Source organism: Scyliorhinus canicula, chromosome 5 (genome assembly GCF_902713615.1).
Source record: "Scyliorhinus canicula chromosome 5, sScyCan1.1, whole genome shotgun sequence".
Taxonomy (NCBI): domain Eukaryota; kingdom Metazoa; phylum Chordata; class Chondrichthyes; order Carcharhiniformes; family Scyliorhinidae; genus Scyliorhinus; species Scyliorhinus canicula.
This window is the reverse complement of record NC_052150.1, coordinates 150,454,245-150,472,938: the sequence shown is the minus strand read 5'-3', so window position 1 is coordinate 150,472,938 and position 18,694 is coordinate 150,454,245. Positions and strand designations below refer to the sequence as shown.

Sequence of the window (18,694 nt, the reverse complement as noted above, 5' to 3'; positions counted from 1 at the left end):
AATAGGCATTCGGACAAAATTCTCAGGGCAGTTAGAAACATAGAGCCAAAGCATTGTGGGTGAGATTCTCCATCCTGCCAGACCCATTTTCTGCTGCCCACAGCCCCACCCCGCTGGCAGCCGGCCAATGGGGTTTCCCATTGTGGCCACCCCAATGCCGTCAGAAATTCCCGTAGAAGCAAAGGATCCCGCCAGCGAAGCGGAGGATCTCAGCGATGGAGAATCCCACCCTGTATGTTTTCAAGAAGCACTTAGGGCGAAGCAGATCAAAGGGAATGCGGGATTAGGCTATTGAACTGGATGGTCCACCATGATCATAATGAATGGCGGAGCAGGCTTGAAGGGCTGAATGGCCTCCACCTGCTCCTATTTCCTATGTTTCTATGTATCTATAAGAATTTGGAAGCAAGAGTAAGCCATTCCGCCCACCGAGCCAGCTGCACCATTCAATATGATCTTGGCGATTGGCCATTTCAATGTCTTTTCTCCACACTATCCCCATATCCCTTAAAGTATTTGGAAATCTGTCATCTCTCCTTTAAGCATGCTCAGTAACTGAACTTGGGAACAAATCTTGTTTAAGCCATCAAGTTTTAAGGCGGGGAGCAGGTACAAAGATTATCAGTTTACCCCTTTCCCACCACCCCCTCCACCCTCAATTTGAATTTATATAGGATGAAAACTTTGCGGATCTGGGTTCTCTCCCGAATCACCTTGCGGGAATCCACTATGTTCCATCCTCCCACACCCAAGAATATCAGCCTCCAAGCAGCCCTGAATTAGATCATAACATAATTTCCCACAGGAAGAGATGTCTCTTATTAGCCAGATCTCTGTCTTTATGTTATCATGGTTTCCTCACTTTAATTGTCTGTTAGCTTTGGTTTTCTACCTTCAAACATTTCCGCAGTCATGAAGATAAGCTGTTTTTCTTAATTGGTCTAATATTCAGCATCAAGTGCACATTTCCAAGACCAACATAATTTTGTCATTAATTACAATTTATAAGAACACAGATACGTCTCTTTGATATTCAATTGTTTCTTAAAATCCTTGATGCACTATCAATTACGAGAAGACGAGAGTAGAATGTAATCGAGGCTTTATTACACTGAGATGTGTGGCCTCCCATAGCAGCTGACAAAATGGCTGCTGTTCAGAGAGCACACATATTTATACTCCGCCTACTGGGCGGAGCCAGCAGGCAGGGATCTACCCCCGTACCTGTAGTACAGGGGCCTTACCGTAAAACACATATATATACAGTATATACATCAGTGGTGACTACCACAGTTCTCACCCTTAACTATTTAGTTTTTGTTTTCAAATTACATTTCGTGAAAGTATTCAAAGTCAAATGTGTCTGCTTATTGTTCAAGGCAACCAGTTGGTTTTCACTTTATTTTTGGAAATCCAAGCTTTAAATGTTGAAGACTCCAATTCGTCCTTTTCCTTCCACCAATAAATCAGCCCTTCTATTGCAAGCTTGGATAATAGTCACTGCTCAGAATTTTCATTGTGGGGGCAGCACGGTGGCCTAGTGGTTAGCACAACCGCCTCACGGCGCTGAGGTCCCAGGTTCGATCCCGGCTCTGGGTCACTGTCCGTGTGGAGTTTGCACATTCTCCCCGTGTCTGCGTGGGTTTCGCCCCCACAACCCAAAAATGTGCAGAGTAGGTGGATTGGCCACGCTAAATTGCCCCTTAATTGGAAAAAATAATTGGGTAATCTAAATTTATAAAAAAAAAAGAATTTTCATTGTGAAAATAATCCAACAGAACAAAACAAAATTAATAAAATCAGTGTCTTGCAGCTGTGGGATATGACTACAATTAAACTGTCACCATTGTATATGTATTTAAGATTAAAATTACAATAGATGGACACATTAAGGGTTTAATTATAGGATTGGATGTGCTCGGGAACAGATATTGTTAAAGTACAGTAGCCAATCCAGGTAGATGCGTGGTTGGACTAAAGGTGTTTAAATTAATTCTGAAAAATAAAGTTTGTCCACAAATTTAAACTGCCAGGCCTTTTCCGACAATAACTAACATGCTTACACTAAGAGTCATTTCCAATTTGCAAGTGTTTTTGCAGTCTTGGAGCTGAATGTTGTTGGCAATGTTGTGAGTCATTCATCAAATTATTACTTAGAGTTGGAAATTCCTTAAAATGTAAAATTCTACTCCCAGTAGAGACTAACTTTGAAGCAGGTCAGGGGCTGGGGTTCTCCGTTCCCAGCCCTGCTCCTGCTAGCGGAGAATCGCGGCAAGTTCCCACTGCCGCTCGGAGTGACAACCAGGCACAAGTCTCACTCCTTAACCATGTAAATTTATGTATGGTGAAGAGCTCGCCGGATTGCCTCGGAATCCCGGTATGGGCTATCATTTTGAGCGGGTGGCATGAACACTAACTCGCCGGTACGGCCCCCCTCCCCCCCACAATGCAAATTAGGCTCTCGCACACCATTCCCCCCCCCCCCCCCCCCAATCAGCCACCCCGTTCTGTCCCCACCCCCGGCATTGCCAATGGTGCACTCTCCCCTGCATCATGGTGCCTACACCCTAACACGGTGGGTCAGGATGCTGATATATTTCCCCTCTGCAACTGCAAGATTGATGGCAGGGGAGGACCCTCTAGGGTCCTGGGGGTTGGGCGAGTGAGGGCCAGACCACGGTAACCCACCCTCCCCTACCCTCAGGTTGGGGGACTTGTGTCTGAAAGTATGCCCCTTCTTGCTCTGGTCAATCTGAGGATCAGCCTTGGCACGGTGATCTCAGGCAGCCCTCTGCTCAACAGCATCCTCCTGGCCTGAGATTTTCAAATCTAAGTGGCCTCCTCAGCCTGAACTGCCCTGCCTGATTGCTGAAGAGCAGTCCAGGCAGTCCAATGAAGAATCAAAAACATAAAATGCTGGGCAATCTCAGCAGATCGGACACCACCTGTGGAGAGAGAATGGAGCTAACATTTCAAGTCTGGATGACTTTGTTAAAGCTTTGACGATGAGACATCCAGACGTCGTCTTCTTTATTATTAGTATCACAATTAGGCTTACATTAACACTGCAATGAAATTACTGTGAAAAGCCCCTAGTCGCTACATTCCAGCACCTGTTTGGGTACACAGAGGGAGAATTCAGAATGTCCAGTTCACCTAGCAGCACATCTTTTGGGACTTGTGGGAGGAAACTGGAGCACCCGGCAGAGAGTTGAATCATTAGCTCCCTTCTCTCTCCACAGATGCTGTTAGACCTGCTGCGATTGTTCAGCATTTTCTGTTTTTGTTTCAGATTCCAGTATCTGCAGTCATTTGCTTTTATCTTAGTGAAGAATCAAAGCAGATACACTTTCCTTTACCTAACATCTGCTCTATCAGACAAACGCCTTTCAAACGGCAGCTGTTACAAGTGTCAGACACTTCCTTGATAGCCCACAATGCTTGAAAAGACTTCTAATCCCCTGAAATCCTTTAAAATACAAAATTGTCATCAATTTCATTGTCAAAAACCTTTCACTAGCTTGTAATTGATAGCTTAATGGGTCAGACACAGCTGCTTTGTGTACTGTTTATTGATGTTTCCTTTCACGCTTGAACACATCTCCATTACACTGTTTCAATGCTAATCACAATGTTTATAAACACTATTGCTATGATTGACAGCTAGTCATCATGTTAAGAGAGCTAAGTGGTTTCACTTCCTCTTTTTCACAGCAGTAACCTCTTAGCTGCTTTTGATGTGATGCGGAGCTGTCAATCATAGCAAGAGTGTTTCTAAATATTGTGGTCGGCATCAAAGCAGGATAATGGAGATGTATTCATGTGCGAAGGGAAAAATTAATAAACAATCCACCAAGCACCTGTGACTGGACCAATAAAACTGTCAATCACTGGCTAGTGATATGTATTGCTATGTGAAATTTAATGGGAGTTTTGCATTTGAAAGGCTATCCATTTGAAGCACTTTCAAGTGTACTTATCTTTCCAAGAAGCCTCTGACACTTCTAACAGCTGCTGCTCTAAAAACCTTTGTCTGAGGCAGCAGATATTAAGAATGGGTAAGTGAAAGTGTAATGATTTTTTCACTGTACTGCCTGGACTGCTCTTCAGCTTTCACACAGGGGGATTGATGGGTGGTCTGATATGGTTCTCTGATGGGGGGGGGGGTCTGATGGAGATGTCTGATGGGGGTCTCTAATGCGGGTTCTTTGATGGAGTGTCTGATGGGGGGTTCTGATGTGGGTTTCTGATGGGGGTCTGATGGAGATATCTGATGGGGGTCTCTAATGCGGGTTCTTTGATGGAGTGTCTGATGGGGGGGTCTGATATGGGTCTCTGATGGGGTGGGTCTGATGGAGATATCTGATGGGGGTCTCTAATGCGGGTTCTTTGATGGAGTGTCTGATGGGGGGGTCTGATGTGGGTTTCTGATGGGGGTTGGATGGAGATATCTGATGGGGGTCTCTAATGCGGGTTCTTTGATGGAGTGTCTGATGGGGGGGTCTGATATGGGTCTCTGATGGGGGTCTGATGGAGATATCTGATGGGAGTCTCTAATGCGGGTTCTTTGATGGAGTGTCTGATGGGGGGGTCTGATATGGGTCTCTGATGGGGGTCTGATGGAGATATCTGATGGGGGTCTCTAATGCGGGTTCTTTGATGGAGTGTCTGATGTGGGAATCTGATGTGGGGGATTTGATGGGGTGACTGATGGGGCCTTTGATGGGAGCTCTGATGTGCGGGCTAAGGGGGTTAGTGCGGGGGTTAGATCACCCTCATGCATGTATGCTCTGGGGAGAGTGATGTGTATTTCCATGGTGGGGGTGAGGATCACCCTCCTTGTCAGTGGGGGAGGGGGCAGGATTAGTGTTGTGGGGGGAAGGGAGGCTCAAAATGGCAGCCTGATACTGGGATTCCGATGTATTCCGGTGAGCTCTCCACCTTGCATATATTTGCATGGTTAAGGCATGAGACTCGCACCTGGGTTCCACTTCTAGCGCCAGTGCAGATCAGTCCTGATTCCCCATTGACAGGAGCACTTAGACTCCAGAGCGGAGAATCCAGGCCCATCTTCTGTGTGCAACTGTAACAAAATTGGAAACCAATTTAGAAAAAATGACTTCCAATATTGTAATACAATAGAATGAAAGAAGCAGGAGGAGGCCATACTGCTCCTCAAGCTTGTTCACACATAGAATAAGATCATGGTGGTTTCTACTCAACTCCACCTTCCTGCCCCTTAATTCCCTTAGATTCTAAGAATCTGTCAATCTTTGACTCAAAATGCAACAAGTGGGCATCCACAGCTCTTGGGGGGAAAGGGGGCAGATTTCAAAGGTTCATTTTTCTTTACACTGTGCCCCCTAGTATAAACTGTACAGCCAGATGAAATATCCTCCGAACATCTACTGTACTATTAACATAGTGTTCTGCGGAATTTTCCCAGTATGTTTTAACGCCACAAATAGAAATATTGTGTAATATTTCTGGCTGCCAATGTCAGATGATTGATTTTTCAGTAGACAGCGGACAGTAATAAGGCAGCCCCTAACGTGAAACAAGACAGCTGTTATAGCTGTGAAATTTCCATAAACCGCAGCAATCTCTAAACTAGCAAATTGTATTCTTCATGCTTTGTGCATGCTCTGATCATATGGCTTTGATTTATCAGGCATGATTTTATTTATTTCTATGCAGATGTTTGTACAGACAAGCCATATGTTAGCCATTTCCAGCCCATTAACGACAAGAAGATTAGTTGGAAGGAACAGTCAGATACAAGATACTGCGTCTGTGAACCAATAAATTTCAGAGGTCGAAATATGCTTGCAAATTCTGATCTTGATATTTCTTCACTATCTTCTGGTGCCAATAATGTGTGTAATGTAAGATGTACATAAATATTGGTGCATCTCTACAACATGCCTGAGAGTGGACATTAATCTTTGCACTAATGTTGTATGAATTGAAGGACACAAACAGTAATTCCAAATCAAGATCAGGCTTCTCCTGTTGACCACATATGTTTTAGAGTTTTCATTCTGTATCCTCAATAATTTGTCCAAAAATTATGAACACAGTGAAATTGGTACGATCCATTGGGTATATATTAGATGCAAATCATCTTGTCTAAGCTTTTAACAATGTATGTGGGCGATTTGCTGGTCATTCTCGCCTGAGGGATCTTCCAGTTCCACCGACAGTGAAACCCTGCCACCGCAGAACTGGAGGGTGAGCAGTGTTAGGGGAAGGACAGTGTCGGGGGAGGGGGAGTGACAGGGAGGAGCAGTGTCAGGGGCAGTGACCAGTGTTGGGGGTTGGGTGTCAGTAGTGTCGGGAGTTGGGGGCTGGGTGTCAGTAGTGTCGGGAGTTGGGGGGGGTGGGGTGAGCAGTGTCGGGGAAGAGCAGTGTCGGTGTGGGGGCGGGGGGAGGGACGGGGAGGAGCAGTGTCAAGGGCAGTGAGCAGTGTTGGAGGGTGGGTGTCAGTAGTTTTTGGGTGGGGTGGGGGGGTGAGCCATGTCGGGTCACAGGGCCAGGGGTCCTTGCAATTGCGTTTTGCCAGAGGGCCTCCTGACTTACCTTGCCACTGGATTTGTGCTGCATTTAGGACAGGCACCAGGTGAAAAAGTAATGCCTCAGTTTTAAACAGGGGCCTGTCCATACCCATTGCAATTGACTGTAAAAATCCAGGCAATGTGTAGAATGGAAAATGGCTGTTTTATTTGACTGCATAATATTTACTAAATGTAAAGTTTAATTACAATACACAAGGGCATAATAACAAAGAATCATAGAATCATAGAATTTACAGTGCAGAAGGGGGCCATTCGGCCCATCAAGTCTGCATCGGCCCTTGGAAAGGGCATCCTAATTAAGTTTGCACCTCCACCCTATCCCCATAACCCAGTGACCCCACCTAATCTTTTTTCTACACTAAGGTCAATTTAGCATGGCCAATCCACCTAACCTGCACATCTTTGGACTGTGGGAGGAAACCGGAGCACCCGGAGGAAACCCACGCAGACACGGGGAGAACATGCAGACTCCACACAGACAGTGACCCAAGCCGGGAATCGAACCTGGGACCCTGGAGCTGGGAAGCATCTGTGCTAACCACTGTGCTACCGTGCCGCCCTAACATAGTTTATGGTATTGGGCTAGTGTCAAAGTTGCCAGAGGATGGACACTCTAATCCGGCTATGGCAGCCGGAGAATCCCAATTCAGTTTTTAAAAAAACAATGGGCAGAATTTTTGATTCTGGTTGATGGTTGGAACGGAGGTCCCAAGGCTTGAGAAGTAGCATCGGAGGGCACCAACTTCAGCAGAGAGGGTGATGTAGTGGTATTGTTACTGGACAAGTAATCCAGAGACTGAAGGTGACACTCAAGATACCATGATTTGAATTCCGCTATTGATTTGAATTCAATGAAATCTGGAATTAAAAGTCTACTGTTGACTATGAAACCATTGTTGATTGTCGTAAAAATGCATCTGCTTCACCAATGTCCTTTAGAGAAGGAAATCAAATCTGCCATCGTTACCTAGTCTGGCCTACATGTGACTCCAGACCCACAGCAACGTGGTTGACTCGTAACTGCCCTCAGTTCAAGGAAAATCAGGGAAGGGCAGAAAATGCCAACCAACAAAGTCCAGGTTCCATGAAAGAAAATAGAAAAATATATTTGGACAACAATCATGCTTCCTGGCTCCTAAGCGGCCATCCCTACAAAAATCGTGTTAGCGTCTGACACCGTATGACACGGAATTGGGTCCAGGAAATTCAGCTCACATCAGGGTCCCGATCGGAAAACAACATTCCAGCCCAATCTGTCAGGTTGTTGTAACAATGGAACTGGTGACACCAGGTGCATAGAATCATAGAATTTACAGTTCAGAAGGAGGCAATTCGGCCCATCGAGTCTGCACCTTGGAAAAAGCACCGTACAAAATCCCACACCTCCACTCTATATCCCACCAAACCTTTTGGATACTAAGGGAAATTTAGCGTGACCAATCCACCGAACCCACACACCTTTGGACTGTGGGAGGAAACCGCAGCACCCGGAGGAAACCCACGCAGACATGGGGAGAATGTGCAGACTCTGCACAGACAATGACCTAAGCTGGGAATCGGACCCGGGTCGCTGGTGCTGTGAAGCTACAGTGCTGTCCACTGTGCTACCGACATGTCCATGGGTGTGGGGATGGGAGAGGGACATGCGGATGCAGAGTCCACAGAGCCAACCAGGGCCACCATGTAGCCCAGTGGACCTGGCTGGGCACGGGGGTATGCACCATGCTAGCATGTCAGCCTTTTTTCCCCTGCAGACAATGTATATTGGAATCCAACCAGCAATGGTGGCCTTCCTGCCAGTCGCTGCAGCCCTCGGGATGCACTGCAGCTGTACGAGCTGGAGCTGCTCGAGGAGGAGGACGCAGCAGCAACGGAGGAACAAGAGGCAGCTGCTGAGGGTGGAGAGCCGGCCTCCGAACAGGCCGAGGAGGAGGAGGTTAGGAGGAGGTACAGAGGATGCGTCGCATGAGACCTCGCATGTTTCGGCAACACCTATCATTCGAGGACCTGCTGGACCGGGCATGCTGTCGAAGATTCTGGCTGAGCAGGGAGACAGTGCGACATATCTGCCAGATCATGGTGCACCTGACACTGTGGGGGAATGGGGGAGGTCACCCACTCCGGGTTGCTGTCAAGGTGACAATCACCCTACATCATGGGGTCCTTCAGGGCGCCGAATGGGGTCCTGTTTGGTATCTCATAGACCTTGGTGGACAGAGGCATCCGCAGCGTCACAAAGGCCCTAAATGCCCAGTTGGCACAATACATCCATTTCAATGTTGACCGACCCACTAGGATGCCCATGCAGGAGGTGTTCGCCACCATAGCTGAGATGCCTGGGTCCAGGGGGAGTTCGACGGGATGCATATCGCCCTACGAGCACCTGCAGGTGACAAGCCACTCCACACGAACCGAAAGGGGTACCACTCGATGAACGTGTAGTTGATATGTGACCATCGGATGCACATCATGCACGTCTGTGCCCGATACCCGGGCAGTGTGCATACCACCTTCAACCTGGCACACTCGATGATTCCTGGCCTCTTCAAGGCACAGCCCCGGCTGGGGGGTTGGTTCCTGGGCGACAGGAGTTACCCAGTGCGGTCGTGGCTGATGACACCTATGCAGAGGCCACAAACCCACGCGGAGCCCCCCTACAATGACGGCCATATCACGACCAGGAACGTGATCGAGGGGTGATTCATCCTCCTGTAGATGCGGTTCAGGTGCCTGGATGACTTTGGAGGTGCCCTCCAGTATGACACTGAGAAGGTCGCCCACATCATGGCGGCCTGCTGCATCCTCCATAACATCAGTTAGAGAGGGGTGACGTGCTGGAGGAGGAGGATGAATGCCAGCGCACCTCCAACGAGGGAAGATGTGGGGTAGTGAGAGGATGGGCAGGACATGGGGTCCATGCAGGCATAGTAGGCCACACAACATGTGCGTCAGGGCCAACGCCTTTCCCTGATCGTCTCCAGGTTCACTGACTTGGGAAGGGTGCCTGGCCAGGGGCCCAGATACTCACCACCATGGACTGGCTGCTGCTCAGGTGTCCTTGGTGGCGTGATGCCACCCTGTATTGCCCACTGCCCATGTAATGCACCAGGGACAGGAGTGGGGTGGTGGTGGGGGCGGGGGGAGGGGAGTGGGAGAGTCCGAGGTGCTGCGACTATGCCGCCACCTTCTGGGTCTGTGCTACATCAACCAGTGACCTTACCATCTCCCTCTGGGATTGGGGCACCTCCCTCTGTGTCTGTACCATGTCGGCCAGCACCTGAGCAGTACCACCAACACTCTCAGCCATGGCCTGCTGTGACTGGGCCACTCTCAGGAGCGCCACTCCAATGTTCAGGTGGCTCTGTAACATGGCTGTCTGAGAGAGGACAGCCCTATCCTAGGCCTCGGCCAGTGTCTGAACAGATTTCCCCAGGCCCTGGACATGCTCAGCCATAACTGAAAGCCTTCGCCCCCAAGGCCTCCATGGCGGATGCCATGCATGCGGTGTTGGCCTAGGTGGCATGCATGGCCAGCAACACCTCTTGCTCCTGCACGTGGTTGGACTACTCCACCTGCGTCTGCAGGTGCTGGATGCTCGCCAACAACCCCTCATTTAGTCTCTGGCTCTGTGTCTGTATCTCCACGATCGATGGGACTGTCCGTTCCCGAAGCCCGAAACCCATCTGGACCTCAGATATTCCCTGGGGTTGGTCTGTCCTCTGACCATCCGTCCCCTCGGGAATTCCTCCCTCCACTTGATGCATAGAACATACGGTCCAGAAGGAGGCCATTCGGCCCATCGAGTCTGCATTGACCCACTTGAGCCATCGCTATCCCCCTAACCCAATAACCCCTCCTAACCTTTTTGGACACTAAGGGCAATTTATCATGGCTAATCCATCAAACAAGCACGTCTTTCGGGACTTGTGGGAGGAAACTGGAGCACCCGGAGGAAACCCACACAGACACAGGAGAACGTGCCGACTCCACACAGGCAGTGACCCAGCAGGGAATCAAACCTGGGACCCTGGCGCTGTGAAGCCACAGTGCTAACCACTGTGCTCCCGTGCTGCCCTAGATGCACTGGAGCATTTGTGTGGTGAGCACCAGTGTCCAAGGAGCCTCTTCACTAAAGTGTCCAACCGAGGTGAGTGTCTCTGGGATGCTGGAGGTTGTTGGAGTTAGCTGAATGGGAAATCTGTGTCATCCTCGGAGCTCTGGGGTGGCTTGGGTCTCGGACACATAGCTCCCCTCCGCGTTGGTATCCTCGTCACTGCTCAGCACCGGGGCTCTGGCTGTGGCTCTAGCTGTGGGTGGGGGACACCAGAAGGACCCGCCCCATCACTGCAAGACAGGACACATGATTAGACAGCGGGGTTGATGGGTGTGTGTGGAGCAGGGATGAGGGGTGGTATGGATTTGGGGGCGGTGTGGGGATGAGTGTGTTGTAGGGGAGGGGTGAGGGTGGTGTGGGGTGAGGGTGGTGTGGGGATGAGTGTGTTGTAGGGGAGGGGTGAGGGTGGTGTGGGGATGAGTGTGTTGTAGGGGAGGGGTGAGGGTGGTGTGGGGATGAGTGTGCTGTAGGGGAGGGGTGAGGGTGGTGTGGGGATGAGTGTGTTGTAGGGGAGGGGTGAGGGTGGTGTGGGGATGAGTGTGTTGTAGGGGAGGGGTGAGGGTGGTGTGGGGATGAGTGTGTTGTAGGGGAGGGGTGAAGGTGGTGTGGGGATGAGTGTGTTGTAGGGGAGGGGTGAGGGTGGTGTGGGGTGAGTGTGACACATAGACTCACAGGGAACCGCAACTCAGCGGGGTCTCACTTCCTTGTCCGAGGCCGATCTCCACCCCAGTGATTGCCCATTCTTCGGGCCCGTTGGCCACATCCAGGGCCCACTGCTTTGCTAGAGGTAAGGGGCCACAGGTCTGGCGGTCCCCCTCCAGTCTTTTCCCACTCCCGGCAGTTATGGGCCGCCTTCCTTCTCCGGGGTGGGGGGAGGGGGGGGGGGGGGTAGCATGTGGTGCAGGGTGGGCATTCAGCAGCCCCCTGGGTGGGGGGGCGTAGGATTACGGATGTGTGGGACAGGGGTTGGCGCCACAGGCACAGTGTTGCCAACTCAGCCGGGCCACCCTGAGGAGGTCGTGCAGTTTCTTCCGGCATTGCTGGTCGGTCCGCTTGGTGTTGCTCCTGGCGCTTACTGTCTCTGCCACCTGTGCCCAGGCATGCCGACCGACGGCAGCTGGACGCCTCCTTCCCAGGCCGACGTACATAGCCACCCGCTTCTCCTCCACAATTTCCTGGAGGGTCTCAAGCTCGGCATTCGTGTATCTTGGGGACACTCTTCTTGCTGCCATCTTGTTGGCTGGGATGGTGTGAGTGGGGAGTGAAGTGTGTATGTGCGGCTGCAGCTTGTCAGCCTCTGAGTGTCAATCGCGAATCCAGCGAATTCAACACCATTTCTCATTGGAATCGATTGTGTTTCACGTTGCGCTGGTGCTAGCTCCTTAACAGTCACTGAATTTGTCCAGGTGCGGAGCCAGTTTTGATGTCGTGGAACTCCACAAATCCTGCCCCGCAAGCAACATTTAGTCTCAGGAATGGAGAATTCTGCCGCATGTTATTTGGTATAACTCAAAATACCGTATTGAAATTATTTGCTGGAAGTTTCCTTAGTGGTTTCTCCTGTTGCATTGCTGTATTTTAGTGGAAACGCTATTCACATGAGTTAACATATTCCCACCCAATTTACAGCGGCAGAGAGGAAGAACCATGAAGACATTTCCCCTGGTAGAAATACTTATATTATCCTGTTGTGAGCTTTGTAAACCAGATGCCAAACAAGAGAAAAAGCACACTTTAACAAGATAAACACCACACTTGCTGGCTGCTTTTGATGTCTTTGAAAAAGGAGCAGTAGTTTGGGATTATAAAATTACAAGTAACTTTTAGTACTTTACATAGAATTTACATAGAATTGACAGTGCAGAAGGAGGCCATTCGGCCCATCGAGTCTGCACCGGCTCCTGGAAAGAGCACCCTACCCAAGGTCAACACCTCCACCCTATCCCCACAACCCAGTAACCCCACCCAACACTAAGGGCAATTTTGGACACTAAGGGCAATTTCTCATGGCCAATCCACCTAACCTGCACATCTTTGGACTGTGGGAGGAAACCGGAGCACCCGGAGAAAACCCACGCACACACAGGGAGGATGTGCAGACTCCGCAGAGACAGTGACCCAAGCCGGAATCGAACCTGGGACCCTGGAGCTGTGAAGCGATTGTGCTATCCACAACGCTTTTAGCAGTATCAACATATAATCCAGCGAAATCCTACTTTAATTCTCTCAGGATAGCTTATATTGGAGCATTAGTTCTTTCACAATAAACTGGTTGAATAATATTAATTTAATTGTTTCTAGTTTAGTTTAGCAATCTCAGAGTGGTCCCTGTAGAACCTGGTTTTCATTAGTCTGCACTTTTTGACAATGCAGGAGAAACAACGGTATATTCTTCAATTCAGTTACACTCAGTCTTGCATAAATAATACAAATATATTCTAAATCTCTTCTAATTCACACTTGTTACAGACAAGTGGGGGTTAATTTAAACATCCCTGACCTCTTCTTTCACCACCCTCTGTAAAGAGACAGGTGTTTTGATTTGCATCCCCCTTTAGAGGTGGTGGCGTATCACAGTTTTGGTGTGATCCAATTTCCTATTAATAACCCCACAGTGAACGTGAGATAGGATGAACTCAAAGGGTTAGTTTATTTGCACATACTCACACCCCAGGAGGAGGATGGCAATGTTGCCTCCTTTTCATTCATACAGTAAAAGTGGGATAGAAAAAAGAAAGATTTACAGGGAAACGACCACAGAGGAAATAATTATTGTTTCATGTGGATTCCAGAGTTCAGAATCGTAGCCCACTGAGGTATTCCTTCATTGAGGCTGGCAGGACAGAAGTGATGCTGTATAATTTACATTTCCAGTGGAATTGACTTCACACAATGCAATAGGCACGCAGAGAGGGATCAATCTTGTCGGCAATGGCTCAGATGTTTTAGCAGAAAACAACATAGATGCGGCTGGGTATTCAATCTGGGCCGAGCTCTTTTTCAGTCTGCTAGTTAGATGGTAAAATGGCAGACTGAAGCTTTCCAGTACACAAGGAAACATTACTGGTTAAATAAGCTAAAGATCCATGTCAAATGACTCCCACCTCTTCACAGTATCTTTGACATAGTGTGTATCCCCTGTCTGGGTCCCCAAGATAGTTAAATGTCTCAACCAGTAAGGAAGGTGATGGGGGTCTCTGTCCTATCAGATGATTAGACCAGCTGGCCAACCGGGTTATGAAATGCAGATGATCTTTGTATAGCTCTCTTCGATTTGATCTGTGCTGCTCACAATGTGTCGTTAGTGTCGCTTCAGGGATAACGAGGTGTATGTTTCTTTGAAACTGTCAGATAACTCCTTATGTTCTGGGGTCACAGACAGACATTGATTCAACTATTTTTTAAAAAGCCTTTGTTCAGTTTTTAAAGTTTTAGAAATAATATATCTATATTTATAAAAGTATAGTGTGAGGCCTTAGTCCCCTCAAACATAACCAATTTTTGTCTGTTTCTTTCTAGAAAATGAAGTGTTTCTCCTTTTCAATAAATCGCAAGAAAACCAGAGACCTTACAAGTATTACACAGCCACAATTCCACTGAAGATCTGTAAAAAGGGACAGGATATTAACAGTATAGAAGCAAACTGGCTGCAGCATATGACACAGCACTTCACAAAGGGAGCCCTGTTGGTGGATGCTTTGATTTGTCTGGGAACACCGACTGGTACATATGAAAATTTTAATTCACTTTGTTTCCTAATCCTAAATCAGAAACTTAGGAAATATTACACATTGATTTATTGCAGGAAACATGGTATGATATTATTGTTGCAAAGTCTGGTGGGATATACTTGAGACCAATGTTGTGAATTTTCAACTGTTTTCTTATTAGATCAGATGGGAAGCTTGGTGAAATAATTGAGCTTCAAACTAATTTAGGAAGTAAATGCAAAGCTGGCTTTTACTTTTCACAGCTTCTAATTTATAAACTTTAGCTGATGCAAGAGCTCTTTGTTGTTAAATTGCAATATCCCTTGACTGTTTTTATCCAATTCTTAGACACTTCTTTCCCACAGAATGACACAGTTTAAAAATCAAGTTTTTCATTCTACAAAATTAGAGAAATAAAAAATGTAAAGCCATATTTGTGTGTCTTTGGAGATGTAAACTGTCGGTTTGGTATCACAAAGACTGATTATTCAATGTTGGTTTTTGCTCTAAATATTTTTGTTAGGCTTAGCATCTCAGGCTAGTCCTGTGAGACAACAACCCATGTTCCCTATGACCAGAAGTGGATTCCGCCTGCTCATAACCTAAATCCTTTGTAGTTACACCAGAGATTGGGACAAAACCTCATTATTTACTTTGACAAACCCGTTATATCATGTGCCCTTGTGACCGTGCTCAATTTCAGAAGATGGCACAAAAAACAATTAAACAATGCTATGATCTACTAAGTAGTCATTAAATAAATAAACAAAAGCAATGATATTGTGTACTTTTACAGTTGTTTAAGATCAGCTGTCCCTCCTAAAAAAACCATGACGATAAACTGCAACATAAACTGGACAGTCAGAAGGGGAAAGATTTACACAGTGACTGCTGTGTGGAAACAAAGGGCTGGATTCTCTGCCCCATGATGCCGGCATTGCGGATCGCAATCGGGCGGAGAATCTGGTGTCCAGCCGAAAACGACTGCTATGCTGCGGTCCCCACTGGTGGCAGGATCTGGATTTGGGCCCGCGTGCCAGCGGGAGGATAGTAATGGAAGCAAATAGGTCTTAATGACCCATTGACATCCACTTAGCAGGCCTGGCACCAGATGCTTCAGACACTCACAAATCTCCGATCCTCCGGACTGGGAATCATGTGGATGCAGATCACTGCAGGTATCATCAAACATGTACCTGATGTGGTGGTCCCCACGGTGGGCCAGGGGGGCAACTCATTTAGGGTGTTGCCCTCAAAGTCCACCTGAGAGCCATCCTTCGCCTGCACAAGGTACTACCTGCCCACTCCTCCCCTACCAAATGCCCCCCACGCCCACCCCTGAGACACCCAATAACAGAAGAGACCCCCTAACTAAAGGGACAGCCCACAGAGATCCACTAAATAGTGAACCCCCCCCCTCCGGGACCCCTAACTAAAGAAACCCCCACACAGGACTCCCTAAATAGGGAGACCCCGCAGGAACCCCCTAACTAAAGGGACCCCCAAACTAAAGGAGCTCTCTAAATCGAGAGACCACCCAGGGACCCCTAACTAAAGGGATTCCACCCCCACCCCTCCCAGAAAAGAGACCCCTGTCTGGAAGCTGGAGGGCGGTCAACAAATTACAGTTGTAACACTCACCTGGAAGCACCATATGCCAATTCCTATAAAGAGAACAGCTGTGATCTGTGTTTAAACCCCTCAGATTGCTGTACATTTCTGGTAGTGGGCTGTGATTGACAGCTTCCACAAAACAAAACTCTTAAGTGCTGTAACCACAATGTTTACAAACATCAACTACATCAAAGAGAATTAAGTGCATTTCAATCATGCTCCATTAAGCTTGATTTTGAAGTGCTGAGCTGGAAATTGACAGGTGGGGAAATAGACCCACCTTGACAGGGCCATAAAATCCTGGCCATTATTTCTGGCTCCAGTGGTAGCAGATATTTGATCAAATTTAACATCTCTTTGATAGCACTGTGAAGGTCAACCAACTAAACAGATATATGTTTCATGTTTGAACAGATTCAGTGCCAAAATCAGTGGATGGGCTCTTAATCTTTGAAGGAGTTTCTGAGGAGAAGTGTGAAAGCTATGATGCCATAGTTGTGGAGCAGTGGACAGTGATTAATGTAAGTGTCAGTGCAGGAGGCTGTATGAGTCTCTGCATTACAAATATATGGACCCATTGTGTGGAACATACTGCATATGTGTTCAGCTGGTAATTCAGCAGCTTTGTTGGTAAGCAAAATATATCTTCAAGCAAAGGGCTGCACGGTAGCATAGTGGTTAGCACAATTGCTTCACATGTCAGGGTCCCAAGTTCGATTCCCAGCTTGGGTCACTGTGCAGAGTCTGTACGTTCTCCCCGTGTGTGCGTGGGTTTCCTCCGGGTGCTCTGGTTTCCTCCCACAGTCCAAAGATGTGCAGGTTAGGTGGATTGGCCATGCTAAATTGCCCTTAGTGTCCAAATATTGCCCTTAGTGTTGGTTGGGGTTACTGGGTTATGTGGATAGGGTGGGGCTGTGGGCTTGGGTAGGGTGCTCTTTCCAAGAGCTGGTGCAGACTCGATGGGCTGAATGACCTCCTTCTGCACTGTAAATTCTATGATTCAATAAAGACATACTTTGTAATAGTTTGTCATAGATTGGCTACAGCACAGAATGAGTCCATTCGGCTCAATTTGTCCATGCCTATTCTGTGTATGAAGAATTTAGTTGGCTTCATTCCCTTGCTTTTTCTCCATTTCACTGCAATTTATTTATCTTTGTGTGCTTATCCAATTCCCTTTTGAAAGCCCTGATTACAGAATGAGTCCATTCAGCTCAATCTGTCCATGCCTATTCTGTGCATGAAGAATTTAGTTGGCTTCATTTCCTTGCTTTTTCTCCATTTCACTGCAATTTATTTCTCTTCATGTGCTTATCCAATTCCCTTTTGAAAGCCCTGATTCAATCTGCCTCAGCTTCTCCACGTGACTAAAGTCCTTCATCCTGGGGACCATTCTCGTAAATCTTTTCTGCGCCCTCGCTAAAGCCTTCACATTCTTTCTAAAATGTGGTGCCCAGAATTGAACACAATACTCCAGTTGAGGAAAAAACAATCTTTAATAAAGCTTCACCACAATTCCCGGCTTTTGTACTTCATGAGGCTATTTATAAAGCCCATAATCCCACATGCAACCTGTCCTGTCCCCTTCAATGTTTTATGCACCCCAAGATCTCTTTGCTGCTGCACCCACTTTGGAATTATACCCTCCACTTTAAATTGCCTCTCCTCATTCTTCCTACTATCATGGCAAGTAAAGGCATAATATACATAAACTGTACTCAGTGTGGAATCCTCTGGAACTGACTTTTATTTTTAAAATGGACAATGATGGGTTGGAAAAGATCACCTGACTCTCAGTCTGTGGATTCCCAAATTAGGGTTAGTCATGAAAGTTCTGAACTGAATCATAATGGGTGGGAGTGTCCCCCATGATTGGACCCGCCGAGACTGCACTTCTTCCTGGAATTCATATCTGCCATTGTTTGAAACTTGCTCTGAAACAGAGGGTGGATTCTCTGTTCCCCAACTGTGTGTTTCTCAGCGGCCCGCTATTCACTAGTGGCGGGATTCTCTGCTCCCACCGCTTGTCAATGGGACTTCCCATTGAAACCAGCCCACAGGCAGGGGTGCACTGCCAGCGAGAAAGAGAATCTCAATGGCTGGAGGATTCCCACCAGAGTTAATGAACTCCTAGGCTCCGTGGGCTGGATTCTCCATCCCCCGCTGGCCGTGGCATTGAAGTTCACACGCCACACCAGCAGGAGGATGCAATATAGGTCAAATTAACCCATTTTCAGTCTATTAATAGACTGGGTAACAGATTCTCCACACCTCCGTGATTCTCTGGCCCTAGATTCACGTGAGTGGGGATTGGTGCAGGTATTTCCCAGAGTAGTCCTGGCACAGTGAACCTCACATTGGCCCAAGGGGATAAGTCTGTGGCACCCTGGCAGTGTAAACAGGCACCCTGGAAGTGCCAGGGTGGCATTGCCAGGGTGTCCATGTGGCAGTGGCCAGGCTGGCAGTGCCAAGATGCCCATATGCCAAGGGGAGTACTAGGGTGCTACCCTTCCCTGTCTCTGACCACCCAGGGGTCCGCAATGGCACACATTTGTGTGCACCAGTACAATACTGGTTTCCCAGGCGCAGCCAGTGAGTCCTGGGCCAGGCAAATCCAGATGTGCGCATTTAAATGAGCTGTTACAGCTTTTTAAAATATGCAGATGTGGAGCCCGCCCAGT

General features: G+C 47.8%; 1 protein-coding gene across 2 annotated transcripts in view; it reads left to right on the top strand.

Annotated features, from left to right (window-relative positions):
• The window catches only part of LOC119966332 (raftlin-like), a 184,887-nt gene that overhangs the window by 129,033 nt on the left and 37,160 nt on the right, over positions 1-18,694 (top strand). For both annotated transcript variants that reach the window (XM_038797815.1, XM_038797814.1), the window contains 2 exons: positions 14,209-14,412; positions 16,428-16,534. In XM_038797815.1, coding sequence (XP_038653743.1) covers positions 14,209-14,412; positions 16,428-16,534 — 311 coding nt within the window. The remainder of the gene's footprint in view (positions 1-14,208; positions 14,413-16,427; positions 16,535-18,694) is intronic.